Genomic DNA, 15,414 nt, shown 5'->3' on the forward strand with positions numbered 1-15,414 from the left:
CGGAACTATATGAAGTTCCTTCATCAGTAGCAGAAATAAAGAAGAAAGAAAATATTGAAAAACTCCCGCTATAAGGAGTTTTTGATAATAAAAGCATTAATAAAAGTTATATAGCGCTTCCCGTAAAAAACGGAAAAAAGCAGAGCATTTATATAAAATGAAGTCGAGACGGCCAAACTTACGTAGGAATAGTGTCCTTTAAAAAAAAGATAATTCTCATTCGTCATAATAAGCTTTACTCGTTTGATGAAATGATAACTACGTCCGTGCTCAATTTTATTATGTATTAATTATAAAAATATCTATAAAAATGAGTATACACAGATAATGCAGCCATTTCTAAAATATTTTTATTAGCACATCAATAATACCAACAATTATAGCAGGTAACATCCAAATGAATTTGACTATTATTTTTACAGAACAGTGTTTTCACAGATTAATTTTTTTCCCATTGACATACACACATAATTATTTTATATACAGCGATGCCAATTAGTAACTAATCATGTACAATCGAAATTTACTTAAGAATTTCTTTATATACATTCATTGACGGATTTACAAACAAACATATATTTTTACAGACTACTTAGTATGAGAAATCGACGGATAGCAAAATATTGCCATCCACAAAACACGTATAGGCAGTGTGGTGATGGAGGAAACTAAAAACTTGGAAATAAGTTGCCAGTTGTATTGTTTTACTTAAATTCCATGCCAAAGCAAATCGCTAAAAGGGATATGTTCAGTATTCAAATGGCCTCCAAAATGCCGTTGGTGAATCAAGCTATGTATAATTCTCAGCAGTCATTTTTCATTACATGAATATGAATTTGATGAATCTCGGCAACAAGCTCGAATGCGAGACACCGAAGCCAGAGGATTGAACTGTTGTTGAAAGTTTAATTTTGTTATCACGTTTCGAATTTTTAAAATAATAACAGTAAAAATTAAAAACACGAATGATTATTCATATTTTTATCTTCATCATACCAAAAAATGAAATTATTTATATTAAAATCAATCAGCATCGATAAAAATCTCCAACATTACAATTCATTTACCTCCCCTGTGTGGGAGGAGATACTAGCCAGATAATAATTAGATAGTAGCAACGACGTTATTATTATTTTTTTAATGTTTAATGTTAATTTTAATTTCTTACAGAATGATCGCCAATAATCATGTAAATTTTTTTTTTCTTTCTGAGCAGAATTTAGAGTTTACTGGAATTCAAATGAAAAACCGTTAACAAGCAATGTAATGCTATCAGCTGGGAATCGACACTAGCTGTTTTGAAAAAGTACATGATGAAATTGTTCTTCCTACTATCGTCTAAGAATTACCGATAAAATCTAGGCAATCACAGTTCCAGACCATTCCAGTTCAAACTAGATTCTCACTCTAGTTAACAATTTTTGATAGATCAATTTTTAAAAAGCAGAGAATTCAATCTTTTCATCGTTTTTCTTCCATCACAGGTTATTTGGGAATAAAAAGTTGTAAGTTATGGAGAGAAATATATTCATTTCTCTTTTTTTTTTTTCACTGATGGTCACCGGAATTTTCGAAGTAGTTGTTCAGTGCTATACAGGCGTATATTAAACATCTAAATATCAACAAAGTGCGCACCGTCAAAGAAACATAAGAATTTCATTGCATAACGTTCTGAAATAAACTTGTGAGTGAATAAAGTTAGTCTTTTTTCGCATGCTTTTTCATACACTTGCATTATAACGATCAATTTCATTCAAAGAAAAAGTTAAAGCGTTTTATAAGTAAAAGCTTATTATTGAAACACATAATGCAACGTTTCTATAAATTACGAACAGAAAAAAAATTTGATATAGTAAAAATAGATAAGATCTTTAAGAATCTCAATTAATGATGTGAATTAACCTTGGCATTTTAAAATGCTTGCATATACATGCATGTACGTGCGTGAGTGTAATTAGGTTTCTTGGATGACTGATTGTGTGTGAACCACAATGCTTGATTCTATTTCTTTAAATAACGAAAGCTACCAGCTGGAAAATCAAATTAACTACATGATAACGTGAACTAGACTTTTTAAGCTTTGAAAATGCACCAAATGTCTGTGAAATGCTGATCTATCGTATTTTATTAAAAGAAATGTTCAGTCTAATCCATATTTTCCTTTTTCATACAGGCAATCTCCATATTGCATTATATTGCATTGAAGGACCTGAGTCCTCCCAGTTCCCATATCGTAATTGCTATGCTTAGCAAAAGTATTGTCACTGATGAGACGTCATATGCCGCGTCAAATGATGTCTTTCTCGGAAAGACTCGTGACATATATGACATTTTAGTTTTTCTTCTCTTTTCACTTTTTGTGGATCAGTTTCTCTTTTATGGTGTGATCTCATATGATAAACAAGATCACTGGTCATTCTAAATGAAGCATTGCATTTGGCACACCAGTTCTGAGTTGGAAACGATAAAGCTGCAAGAGAAGGAGGTAAAAACGGAAGTAGTGGAGTCGGAAAAGTTTTCGGCTGAAAACTTTCTAGACTTTGTGTCGCTGGCTTACTACTGTTATAGTTCATTGCACCTAGAGGTGGCATCCTCAAACCAGTTGCCATTGCATTAATTTCAAAATTACTTTCGGAATTTTGCCTCATTTTAATCTCTTCTCTCATTTTCAGCTGCTGCCCACTTAGGGAGGGTAATTTTGCAGTATGCGTGAATGCACCGGCCATATGTAGTTCGATAGCGGCAGCACTCTGAGTTTCAAGAGCGGAATGCGGCGAAACTGTTGTCAGCATTGCTTGTGGCAAAGATCCTGATATTGGACTACTGACAGTCGGAGGTATCTGGTATCCGAAAGGAGTGAAGCCACTACTACTTTGAAAGATAAGTTCTCGGTGACTCAAGGAACTCGACAGTAAATTAGTCACAGAATTCAAGTTCGGTGAGAAAGTAGTGATCTGTGAAAAACTTGATTTATCTACTTTCTTGAAAGCACTATTACTTCTTTCTCCAGGAGCATTGCAAACACCACCATTTACGTTTAAACTCCCAAATGTTTGTGCGTCCGTAATTTTAAATGCGCTCAAATGGCTTCGGAAAGCTACAGTAGTGGAATCCATGTCGTTTGTGTTCTCGGAAGTTTCAACACTAATAGCTACATCCTCAGATCGCAACATGGTCTTCGGCCTTTTTTGAGAACTCTCTTCGTATTCAGTTTTCCGTTTCTTTTTCTTGGATTGACTTTCTTTTGTGTCTTGAGGTAGCTGCACGTTGTCTTTATCTTTATCAGACTTCGGACTGTTAGTGAGCATACGATCGTTATTAGAGTTCATGCCATCTTCCTTGTTGTCATCCATATCTGTTAATGTGGCAATGTCAAAGTTTTTTACTCTTCCAGATTTTCTAATATTAGCTTGGCCAATGACACCGAATTCATTCTCTCGACGCTGGCACCGATACATTAGATGAGCAACCATTGGGTACGGGTTTTCAAATTTTTCTTGGCATAGCATACACTCCAACGGTCTTTTACCTAAATATAAAAAAAGGACGTTATAATTTCAGGAATAAATGTTGATGGATTATATGATAAAAAAAATTGTGTATGCGCGCACGCACGCTATATTTCAATTAAAACCACTGCGCTGTACAGGGTGTTCTGTTAATGGACTGACAAACTCAAGGGGTTGTTAGTAGCCATCAAGAGGAAAAAAAATTGCAATGGAACATGGTGTCGCAAACCACGTTGAGAGGGTGAAAATCACGAAAAACGCATGCAGGTTTAGACGTCACGCTGGAACGACAAAAAAGTACAATAATAACTGCAAAAATATTTATTTGATTAATTATTACAAGAGTTGTTGGAAGTGGTGGTCACTGACGTCATTGCACAGTCTACAACGACATAAAAACGATTCTCGGACGTGCTCGAAGATACCAGGAATGGTTTTGATGTCTGCCGCAGCGACGACAATCCGCGCTATGAGATCCTCTGGTGTGTCCACAGGTGTCGCATAAACGAGTGATTTAAGGTGACCCCATAGGAAAAAGTCACACGGATTGAGATCCGGCTAATGTGGAGGCCAAGCAACGGGTCCCGCGCGTCCAATCCACCTCTTTGGGTATGTAAAATCGAGGTGATTACGCATATCACGGGAAAAATGTGCAGGGGGTGCCATCATGAATGAACCACATGCCTTCCGACCGTAAATCAGATGCATATCAGCCATCACCACGATATACTCATTGAAACAGACAACTAACTGCTACACGTGCTTACAACCGCAATAGCGCTTATTTACGTCGTCCGCAAATGCGTCCCAGCGCATGCATTTCGCGACGCTGCTTACGTCAGATATGGTGAGCGAACCCACGAACGCATTCGGCGATCAACTGACATCCACCTTTCGTCTCCTATGGACCCAGAGCCTGCATGCGTTTTTCGCGATTTTCACCCTCTCAACGTGGTTTGTGACACCACGTTCCACAGCAATTTTTGTTCCTCTTGATGCCTACCAACAACCCTCTGAGTTTCTTGGCCCATTAATAGAACACCTTATATAGCAAAGTTTACTTTTGGAAGTTTTAATTTTCTTCAATAAGTCAATTTTTGGATAGCAAGAATGACTTGTTTCATTCATGAAAGGCAACATTGCATTTAAAAACAAGTATGCTAATGCAATGACACATCGGTTTTACATTTTCTCTGGGACCAGAGAAAAAACATAAAATCTGTGTGCAAGAGATGAACACTTCACATAGCACAAAAGCTAAATTTAAATTAGAGTATGTAGGTGTTAAATTCAATTCACAAATATAGAAATTAAATCTGAAATTATATATTCCAAAAGTTCTCTGAATGGAAAATTTTTTAAAAATATTTCAATGAAGAATGGTTATTTGTAAAAGAACTATATTATTACATAAATACAAACGGATGAAAATGACAGGATTTTGCAAATATATCAGTGGGTGCAAAGAAGGTGGCGATAACACGCCTTTTACGTATCCGGAATATAGAAAGTTGAGCGTAATTGCCTTTACTTTACCTCTTTCAACAGCACCATGTGAACGTGGTTTTGCGACATTAAATCATATAAACTCAAAAAAAGAGGACTCAACTTGGTGATGACCATCTACTACTACTAAACCAGACGTGCACCTCGTCCATATTCCTCTGCGGAACTTCTAACGAATTGGTACATATTGGAATGTTTGTGTACGTATAGTGAACCTTCCGTGAAGTTTGTTTCTGTGCAATGTATGTTATGTGTAGTGCTGCAATCATTTTTTTAAACAATGAGTTTTTTCTCAACTCATAGTGAAGTGTAATGAATGAATAATTAACCATTGTAGGCCTGTTGCTCTTTGCGGCGACACTTTTTAACGGGGAGATCAGTCCGCATTCGAGCCTCGAAGTTGGGAACCGCAGAAAACCAACTTCAGCCGACCACCACTGCAGCGACGGTGGGGTATGAACCCGGATCGTCGCGATGCGAGTCCGTCACTATGATCACTCGACCATCACAGTGCCGGTGATGACCATCTGGACACCATCATAATAAGATTATCATGTGAAGGCCCTCCTTTTACTGTCACTGATGAAGGCGTTCACTGTGATATGGATTCAAAACAAAAGAAAAATTGTTGGAAAAAAATGCAATGAGTATATAAATATATGCATATACTGTATGATTAAGTTGGTTCTTGTGTAATCTCATACTTTTTTATAAATTTGTATTAAAACAATATTTAATATAAGTGTAAGTGTTTCGATTAAATATTTTTCAAAGTTTGAAAGTTTTGACTATGCTTTCATTTACGTATCATGCATTTTATATAGGCTACGAATGTTTCATATGGTTTTTATGGTGTTTCAATTCCAATTGAAAATTATTTTTCACAGTTAAAACATTACCTCTCATTTTCGAAAAATACCGAGAGGAGTAAAATATTACTAGTCATAAAATTTTTTCGGATAACACTGGTTGGAACCGTTTCCAAAGCTAGGAAGACAGCTTATAAAACACTTCTACTAGTCACCACTCATTTGCGAAACGAGGTTTTCAACATTTTTACTTGTGAAAACAGTAACCATAAATTGCTTGAATGTAGATGATGATATGCAGGTAGCCTTTTCGAAGAAGGAATCTCAATTTCAAAATTTCATTTATTACCACAATGAAACAGCAAGTTAATCGCTAAAAGTCATCATGTACAGTAATTTTAATTTTGTTGCATCGATATATACCCGTGCGCATTTTTTTTTTCAATAAATTAATATTGCAATTTAGAGAATAAATATTTTAAGTTTGAAATTTTTAAACCAATTAATCATTGGATAATTAATTTTATTAATTGCATAAATCTAAATTTTCAAGTGATCATATGTCTGTGACTATGCACTGCCTGCAGTGCCGTCTTAAGAGCATCATGGGCCCCCGGGCCAAGTGATTTTTCCGAGGTCCTACCTGGCCAACTCTCGGACACTTCAACTACCTCTAGTTTTTCCGAGGCCTCTCTTCTCTTGAGGCCCCCGGGCCGTGACCGGGTGGGCCCATGCGTTAAGACGGCACTGACTGCCTGTATTACAGGGCCGTAACTAGGATTTTTGCCGCCCCCACAACATCAAAATTTGATAATTTTGTAATGGAACCGACCCATCTTCGTATTCTGCGTAGAGCACGGATTACATGCAAATGCATATGTGCATATGTATTTGTATATTTTGGCCTTTTTTAGCAATAGTGCATATAAATGCATAAAATAAAATAATTTTCTGAATAAGTGCATATTTTTGAAGGTTTATTTAAGCTTAATCACTTTTTTTCATAATTTTTCAAATAAATATTGCTCATAATATTTTCATGACATATTGGTTTTTTCCCCCCACAGGTGAGATCTAGTGAATTAATAGAGATGTTTGCAATACTGTATTTTCCAAATATCAACCGTTTTATCGTAACGCTATTTCTAGAGATATGTCAAAAGCGTTACATTTTTTTTAGAAATAGTGTCGAAATTATTTTGTTACTGGTATTTCGTTACTGAGCAGCTACAGCAAGCTAGGAATTAAAAATGCCTGAATAAAAAATATGTAAAAGTTATTTGCATATGCTGGAAAAACATGTGGTGGATATTCTAAAAACATACCTGCTTTTTTTGCATGTTGATTTTTTAATGCATATTTTCCCTTTTTTGGTACATATTTTGAAATTTTTAACTTTTTTCAGAATTATTAGTGCATATTTTTGGTTTTTTATGCACATTTTTGGTTTTTAATGCATATTTTTTGTATTTAAGTGCATATTTGCATATTTTTAGAGCATATTTAGCCATTTTTAGTGCATATAATCCGGGCTTTAATTCTACGTTATGACAGCACAGCCAATTAGGAGCTGGCACTGTGATATCACAAAACTTGCGTTTGTGTGCGAAATATATTCTCGCGTGACCAGGGGCTGCGGCCTCACGGGGGGTAGGGAAAGGTAATAAACTGTCTTTGCCCAACACAAACCGTCCAAACCACTATCCCCCACCACCCAACTTTATTTTCTTACACGACCAAATGCCTATTTACCCCCCCCCCATCATCACAGCTCATCTACTTCTCGGAACTTCATCACACAATCAGTTATTCTACGGAACGGGTTTTGAGGAAAAAGAAAGCATTACACTTTTTGTGATGAATTTCCTTCCCCTCACAAAACTTCACTCCGCTGGCTGAAGAAGTTTCACTTAGGAATGAGTAGGACACAATGTCAATAAGAATGGTACTTTACCTTCTGCTGTGGTGTCAATTGGAAGTAAAGGTATTCTCAATAGATCAGCAAGATCAGCACCAAACCAAGCTTTAAGCTCTTCTCCACTTTCTATGTCCCGATGGGCTCTATAAAAGAGTTGCCCACTTTTAGCTATAACTTCGAGAGTTTGCTCCTCCGGTGATCTTGCAGTCTGGACGTGCACCAACCACGCTGGTGTCTTTGCAGAACTCTTTGACAGGTTTGAATCTTTTAGTGTAACCTAGATGTAAAGATAAAAAAAATTATATGGAATTGCTTTTAATAACATCATCCAAATGATGAATAAAATGTATATTACATTTTGCTACTGTAATTCGTAATTGCCCACGTGTTAGTGAATATTTTATAATATAGTATAATGCAAAATATCCGTTGACGTATATAATGTAGGGTTACCAACCTCCTCCTACGTTTCGGAAAATTTGCCCTTTTGTCCTCCTTTTCAGGTTTCGGGAATTATTTTTCTTTTTTTTCTGAGGAAATTTGTTTTTCCCACTTTGAAATATATATTTTTTCATTGATATGAAAGAATCAATGAGTTTTATATGGTTTTTTTCCCCCACGCATTCACCAATAGCCACCGAAATTCCCAGAATTTTTTCTGTTTCTGCTTTTTTTTAGCAGTTCTGTTAGCAGTTCTTAAAGTTAGGAAAAATTATTGTTGTTGCCGGTTTTATTGGTGAGAACAGTGGGCCATCTATTGTGAAAATTGAGAAAAGTGACGTCACTAAGAGTGCGAGCCGGTGTCCTTCTTTTTCTGCTCTCGAACCCAGTGCAGTCTTAAGGCATGGGCCCACCCGGGCACGGCCCGGGGGCCTCACAAAAATGTTATTTGGTTGAGATTTTCGAAAATTTGCCTGGTAGGGCCTCAGAAAAATCATTTGGCCCGGGGGTCCATGATGCTCTTAAGACGGCCCTGCTCGAACCTGGTAACCCTAATATAATGCTAAATTTGATGATAAAATTTCGAATATTATAGTATTCATAGTATAGTTTTTATTCAACCAGAATAAAAATGTTACAACTACAAACATGATTTATATATATTTTAGGGAACTTACAGAGAGATAGACAGAACGTCAAGTTCGCAATTTCATTTGTTGAGTAAAATTTTACTAATTTTTTAAAAAAAACCTTGAGTAATTTAATTCTAATCCCTACCCTGAACAAAAGGCAAGTGAAAAGTAATTTCAAGTTATAGTAAAGCATCTCGTCACTCAGGGGCGGCTTAAGCGAGGGTGCAAGGGGTGTGGTGCACTCGGGCGGCAGGTTGTAACAGGTGGCAGCGTAGACTTTACTTAAAACTTCAAAATTTAACGCAATAAAAATTCACATGACACTATGCTTTTTTGTGTCATACCTTGACAACGGAAACGTTGAGAAAATAGACAGGGCCTCTGACCGTAATACCAAAGAAAGTAAGCTATATGGGCGGCTCGAGACAAAATCTGTACCCGTGTGGGACTTATTTTTTGCGCCTCCTACCTATTGCCCCCTCCATAGCCCCTACATCCTGCGTCAGGTCCCCTAGGCTGGAATGTTTCGTGGGGCCCATGCCCGATTTTCTATGGGGGGGGGGGCCCTTCTACAGTAAATTTATAGAGTGAAAAAAGAAAAGTTATAAGGATTTAGTCTCGGGGGCCTCAAGATAGAGCCCTGTCAGCCCTACCCTTGGAAGATCATGCCCCTCCCTCAAAATTTATCCAAACAATTCCTAACAAAAAAATTTTTTCGCCCTCCCATTTCTAATTTTGCGCCACTCCAGAGCCGACAGTTTGATTCTTTTTCGGCTAGTTGAACTTCTTTTTACCCATTCACCTCGGATTTAGCATCCATCTTAAGCGGTGACCCGTGTGGCCGCAATGGGTCGCATGGCCAAGCGCCGCCCCGTACTCTTACAAGGGGCATGTGTGCATTTTGGTTCTATCACCCATGCACGGCCGCAACTAAGGGGGTGCAAGCGGCTCTGGTGTCCCGGGCACTGTACTAGAGGGGGCGCAAATTTCACTCTTTACTCTCTCCTTCAACATTATGAGGGGGCGCCAAAATGCATGCTTGCCCGACTGACCAAGCATCTAGTTGCGGCCCTGCACCCATCGCCCCCCACAAGAGCCAGGAAAAATTCTCATAATTTTTGGCCTTTTCACGATATAAATTAACTATACAATGGGCCGTGAGAAATCTGACTGGGAGTTGCCCCCGCAAAAGATCCCAGCCTAGGGGCCCTGCTCTAGGATGGAAGCCCATGCCCTCACTCAGAATATGTTCCACAATAGTCAAATGAAAGCAAAAGGAAAAATTTGGCTTTTCACTTGTCCGGTCCCTGAAGTAACAGAAACACCTTTGAAAAAAATTTCTTAATAAAAATTACCCCGTTAAATATCATCTTTACAGGATAAGTGATGATGACGAAACAATATAATGAATTATACAATGACGTTTCAATAACGAAAATCATTGAGAGTAAAAGTTTTAAAAACTAAAATGTTTAGTTTGAATATGAGCTTCTAGATGGCAGCACACGGTGAAAATTCATCCAGTTTTTCAATTGCTTTGTAACTAGGGTTACTAGGTTCGACAACTAAGAAAGGAGGACGCCTGCGTGTGCACCCTTGTTGATATCACTTATCCCAATTTTCACAATTGATGGCACCACTATTCCGACCAATAAAAAACCGGCCACACCAATAATTTTTCCGAATTCTAAAACAGAACTGCTAAAAAAAAGCAGAAACACAAAATTCTGGGAATTTCAATGGTATTTTAGTGAGTGGGTGCGGGGGAAAAACACAAAATCACTGATATCAATGAAGAAATATATGTTTCAAAGTGAAAAAGAGGAAATAATTTTCCCTGGGAGAAAATAAAAATAATTCTGGAAACTTGAAAAGGAGGATAAAAGGGCAAATTTAACGAAACGTAGGAGGACGCTTCAAATGACATCAAAAAGGAGGAGGTTGGTAACCCTAAGTACAACATTTTTCCAGTGTGAAAATACTTGCCTATGTATTTACCCCGGTAGATGGCAGCACATTTTTCGGACTGCGTGGAAAAAAATTTAGTCAAAAGGAAAATTTTGTTCACGATAAAATTTGACTTTTGCCATGTGATTAACGAAGAAAAATATGATTTTATTCATGTTGCTTAAACCTTAAAAAGGTTTCGAACAGGGACGTCATTTGGGGTTGTCAGGGAAGCCATCCTCCCCCCCCCAACCGTATCTCCACCCATGGCCCCCACAAGGGGTGGGCTGACAAGGCTCCAGCCCCGGGGCCCGGTGTGATTTTAATCTTTTTCTTTTGTTTTTTCATACTATAAATTCATCATAAAGGGGCCCCGTGAAAGTCTGGTCGGGGGGCCCGTAAAAGATCCCAGCCTAGGGGCCCTGCTTCAGGATGTGGGGGCCATGTCTCCACCCATGGTTTGAAGAAACCATTGAAGATTGAACCAAGAAATACGCTAGCGTGTATAGCTTTATATAGGGTTACCAGACATTCGATTTTAGGAGGACGTGTCCTGGAGGACGTGTCCTCCTTCAAGCATCCTCCTGCGTTTTAGAAAATTCACCCATTTGTCCTCCTTCCAGGTTTTCGGAATTATTTTATGCTTTTCCAAGGAAAAATTATAATTTTTTTCACTCTGAAGCAACTCATCTCTTATTCCCCCCCCCCTCCCCACACTCACACACATTATTACACGCTTTGATCAATCGCTGTCGAAATTCCCAGAAAACAAGAACCCAAGTTGCCTCCAAGCAGGGCAGATGCTATTTTAATGACGGCCAAGCTTGCTTCAGGGTGATTGATATGAAAAAGACAGAAAGACAGTCCGAAAAAAAACAACTTATCTGGAACCATAAAACCGCAACATCCATTTTAATTTTGCTCTCTAAATACGCGCTCTCCAACAGCTTATGCCATATACTGAAGTGGGGGGGGGGGTGTTACCTCTTCCATTCAGAAATAATGAGATAGCATGTGCAAATAACGGTCAATGCAGATTCCCATGGCGAAATCACCGCTGGGAAAAAAGCAACGCTCCCGAAAGGGGGAAAAACTCTCGCCTTGCTCCAGGTAAAGTAATAAAACTGGCAAGACTGTGAACAATTCATAAGCGAGGAGAGATGGATTGCTTATATATTCTTTTCTTTTTTGCTCTTTTCATCAGCGGTTCTGTTTTAGTTGGGAAAGATTATTGTGGTGGCGATGGTTTTTCGTTAGTATAGTGGTGCCACTTGTTGTGGACATTGGGAAGCGTTACACTACTAAAGATGCACGCACAAGCGTCCTCTTTCCTCAGTTTTCGAATCTGGTAACTCTATCTTTATGAAAACTTTATTCTGGCATTAAAGAACTATCATATCCCTTGCAATCTTTTTGGCTTTGTTTGAATGAATCAGTACATGTACATCCAATTGTTAACAATCAAAAAAATAACTTTCAAAGAGCAAAATTTAATTTAAGTGGTTATTTATTTAAGAGCGAAGAACAAAAAGCTTGAATTAAAGTAATTTTCTCATTTTGTCGTAAACGTCACAAATATTTTAAAATATATTTTGACAAAGGAGAATAGCTGACGTCTTCACATCATTTTTTAAATTTTACTTTCTCTTTTAACTTGACTTTAATTCGGGTGATGGATTTTAAACGTAAATCGATAATATTCAGATATTGAAGATTTAGGCTTAAAACTCTGAAGCAGAAACATTATAACACTTTCTTCGTAATATTAGATTGTCTTTTTTTGTACTTTGCGAAAAATACATAACTTTAATCATCACTTACCTTGAGAATTTGTCTGGAAGTTGGAATTTTATCAATGCACCGCCAGATTAGCACAACTAGAGAATCTGGAGATCCAGACAAGAGAGGTAGAGGACCTAAAACCGTACCACAGGGTATTGTTTCTTGCGTTACGACAGCAATGTAAGAGTCAACCATCTTCACACAAGCATTCCTATCACAGTACAAAAATCACCATAAGAAAGAAAGCCCCTCTTTCAGAAATCAGGAAATCAGTCTGTTAGCTCTTACCGTTCATTTACTCGATACACGTTTTGTTATCAAAGTAATCAAAACGATTCTGATATTAAGCCCTTAAGCATCGCTTGAAAACCATGAAAAAATTAAGTATTTTTTTTATTTCACAAATTTAATAGTTATTAAGTTTCTTAATGAGATATACAATTATTTATCATTTTATGACAATATTTAAGCTTTTATAGCTGTCACACCGAAAAGGTAACATACAGGAAACCTGCGCCTAAATGTTGGTTATTCGATATGCAGATTATGTAAGATAACAGAAAATGAAAAATATTATAACAATATAATAAATACATAATTAAACGTACTGACCCAAATGAGAATTAAAGTATACGAAAATTTTCGGGCGCCACAAATAAATACGCAAACTAGCTGCGTTCATGCTATTCAGTATATGGCTTAGCCCGGCAATATCACGGGGGTGACAAATACGGATCGATATCCCGACCTATTATGTTGACGGGAGCGACGCTTAAGGGGTTAATGAACAAAAGTTTTACCTACCTATGTATCGGCCAATTTTATATACAATTTTATCAGACATATGGAACTGTCTACCCGTACACGAATATACAAGGGCAACACGTAAACAATTTAAGAGCCCCGATTTCTTTGTTCTATTACAATGGAACATATTTTCATAATCCAAATCAATCTTTACGCATATATGATCTAATCTTACATTTTCTGGACAGAATTAAAATGATTCAGCTTATTATGTATAAGTGCATCTATGAAGCATTTTAACTTGGAATACATTCAGCACTGTTACTCACCTATTTTTTTATTGAGAAATATCCGATCTTACAATAAATATGTCTTTCATATAAAGAAAAATAAAACTTTTTATCTCGTAATTTATCATTTATCTCTTATGTAAGTAATATACTGCATTATGTAATACTAAATTCTATTAAAATATCCTTTATTGAATGACAACTGATGACTCACCTACATATTTCAAACTGTAGATATCCGCATTGTTATGATACTCAGAAAAATGCTTTATTTCATGATTTGATACAAACTAATCTTTGATAATTGCTACTCTAATATCCAATTATAATGTGTAAATACATTTAAATACTGTACTTACCAATTCTATCTGTAATAAAACGAATTTTACATATTGTTCCATATATAAATGAATGATAAACGTTCTTACTTTTGAAATTCATTGAAGTAAATTTATTTAGAATGAACATTGTCATTTATTTTTGTGCATATATTTGTTTTTCAAAAAATTGATAAACGGTAGTTCTTATGTAATGTTAAACTTAAAACCGTAGATTAAAATTTATTGAACGTTTGCTTCATGCTTTGAACCACAGACTATTTTACAGGGAGAGCAAAAAGTCCGTAGAAACTTGGAAAATTCATAAAAACCTGAAAGATAACCGAAATAAAAACAGTTTGCACGGCTACCTTCGCTACGTCACAAAAATTTTTTTAAGACCGGGGGGAAAACAGCCGATAGCTGACGCTGGTACGAGCGACTTCGGTGGAAATATTCAAATGAGACGGTTACAAGAACTTGTGCTCCTAATCCACAACCATTTCACCGTTATAAACCATGTATATGGACCTGCTGCACTCTGCCGTTGCTGGATTTGTGACTCGCATGCAATGTGTTATCTACTGCGGTGGTGGTCATGTGGAACACATACTTCTATAATAAACGATTTGGAGGCATTCTGTTCGTTATTTGCGTATCTTTTCTTTGACTTGTGTACGTCAGCGCCACTTATCGGCAGTTTTTGAGGGTTTTTTCCCGTCTTAAAAAAATTCCCGTGACCTAGCGATTCTAACCCTGCAAATCGTTTTTTATTTCGGTTATTTTTCAAGTTTTTATGAATTTTTAAAGGTTCTACGGACCTTTTGCCCACCCTGTATGTCGGTGCCAATGCTCAAGTTTCTTCAGCAATAGTTAAACGAACCTCCTTCAATAAGTAGCTTTACAAAAATATTATAAGAAATACTATTACTCAGAAAATTCATCGAAAAGGCCTTTTATTTACTTTTTTTACTCTGTCTTTTTTTTTACTTTAGGACTCAAGTATGTGACATGATTGTGATAAACAAGAGAGCAACAGCAAATTTCTAGACAGTTTGATTATATTCTCATGGAAACTCAATAAACGCATTTGACTCAGCGACTTACTTCAACCAGGGATGAACGCTGAAGTTATAATATAGTGAGCTTTAGAAATTCGAAAAATTTGTGAGTAAAACTTTATGGAAATGTCATAACCCAAGTTTTTAGACTTGATATTTTATAGCTGGGACTGCACCATCAAATAACTTTACTCAAACCACATTTGGGGTTCTCGAACCCAGAACGGAAGATTAATCTTGAAAATTAAAACGGGGTTCCCTTCCGAAAAAGGGGCGGACAAGTAATAGAAGAATGGTCGAGGGAATATGGCTCATGGAAATAGAGGAACGAGGGAAGATGATCTAGAAAGGACATCATCCCATCCTTCTGGAAGCGATGATGTGGACGCTAGAGCCCAGCATATGCGCTAGTAGAGAAAATGAATTATGGAAAGCCTATGCCCGGGTCTCTTCCA

At 36.9% G+C, this 15,414-nt stretch overlaps 1 protein-coding gene across 1 annotated transcript in view; it reads right to left on the bottom strand.

Annotated features, from left to right (window-relative positions):
• Positions 1 to 418: 418 nt before the first annotated feature.
• Positions 419 to 15,414, bottom strand: part of LOC149080673 (zinc finger protein 488) — a 46,970-nt gene continuing 31,974 nt past the window's right edge. The window contains exons 2-4 of the mRNA XM_089238678.1: positions 12,584 to 12,755; positions 7,779 to 8,019; positions 419 to 3,529 (exon numbers count right to left, since the gene is read on the bottom strand). Of these exons, the coding sequence (XP_089094804.1) occupies positions 2,262 to 3,529; positions 7,779 to 8,019; positions 12,584 to 12,739 (1,665 nt within the window). The 5' untranslated portion in view covers positions 12,740 to 12,755 and the 3' untranslated portion in view covers positions 419 to 2,261. The remainder of the gene's footprint in view (positions 3,530 to 7,778; positions 8,020 to 12,583; positions 12,756 to 15,414) is intronic.

Source organism: Pholcus phalangioides, unplaced genomic scaffold (assembly GCF_987345545.1).
Source record: "Pholcus phalangioides strain wild (caught in Gottingen) unplaced genomic scaffold, Ppha-v1.0 ptg000011l_1, whole genome shotgun sequence".
Taxonomy (NCBI): Eukaryota; Metazoa; Arthropoda; class Arachnida; order Araneae; family Pholcidae; genus Pholcus; species Pholcus phalangioides.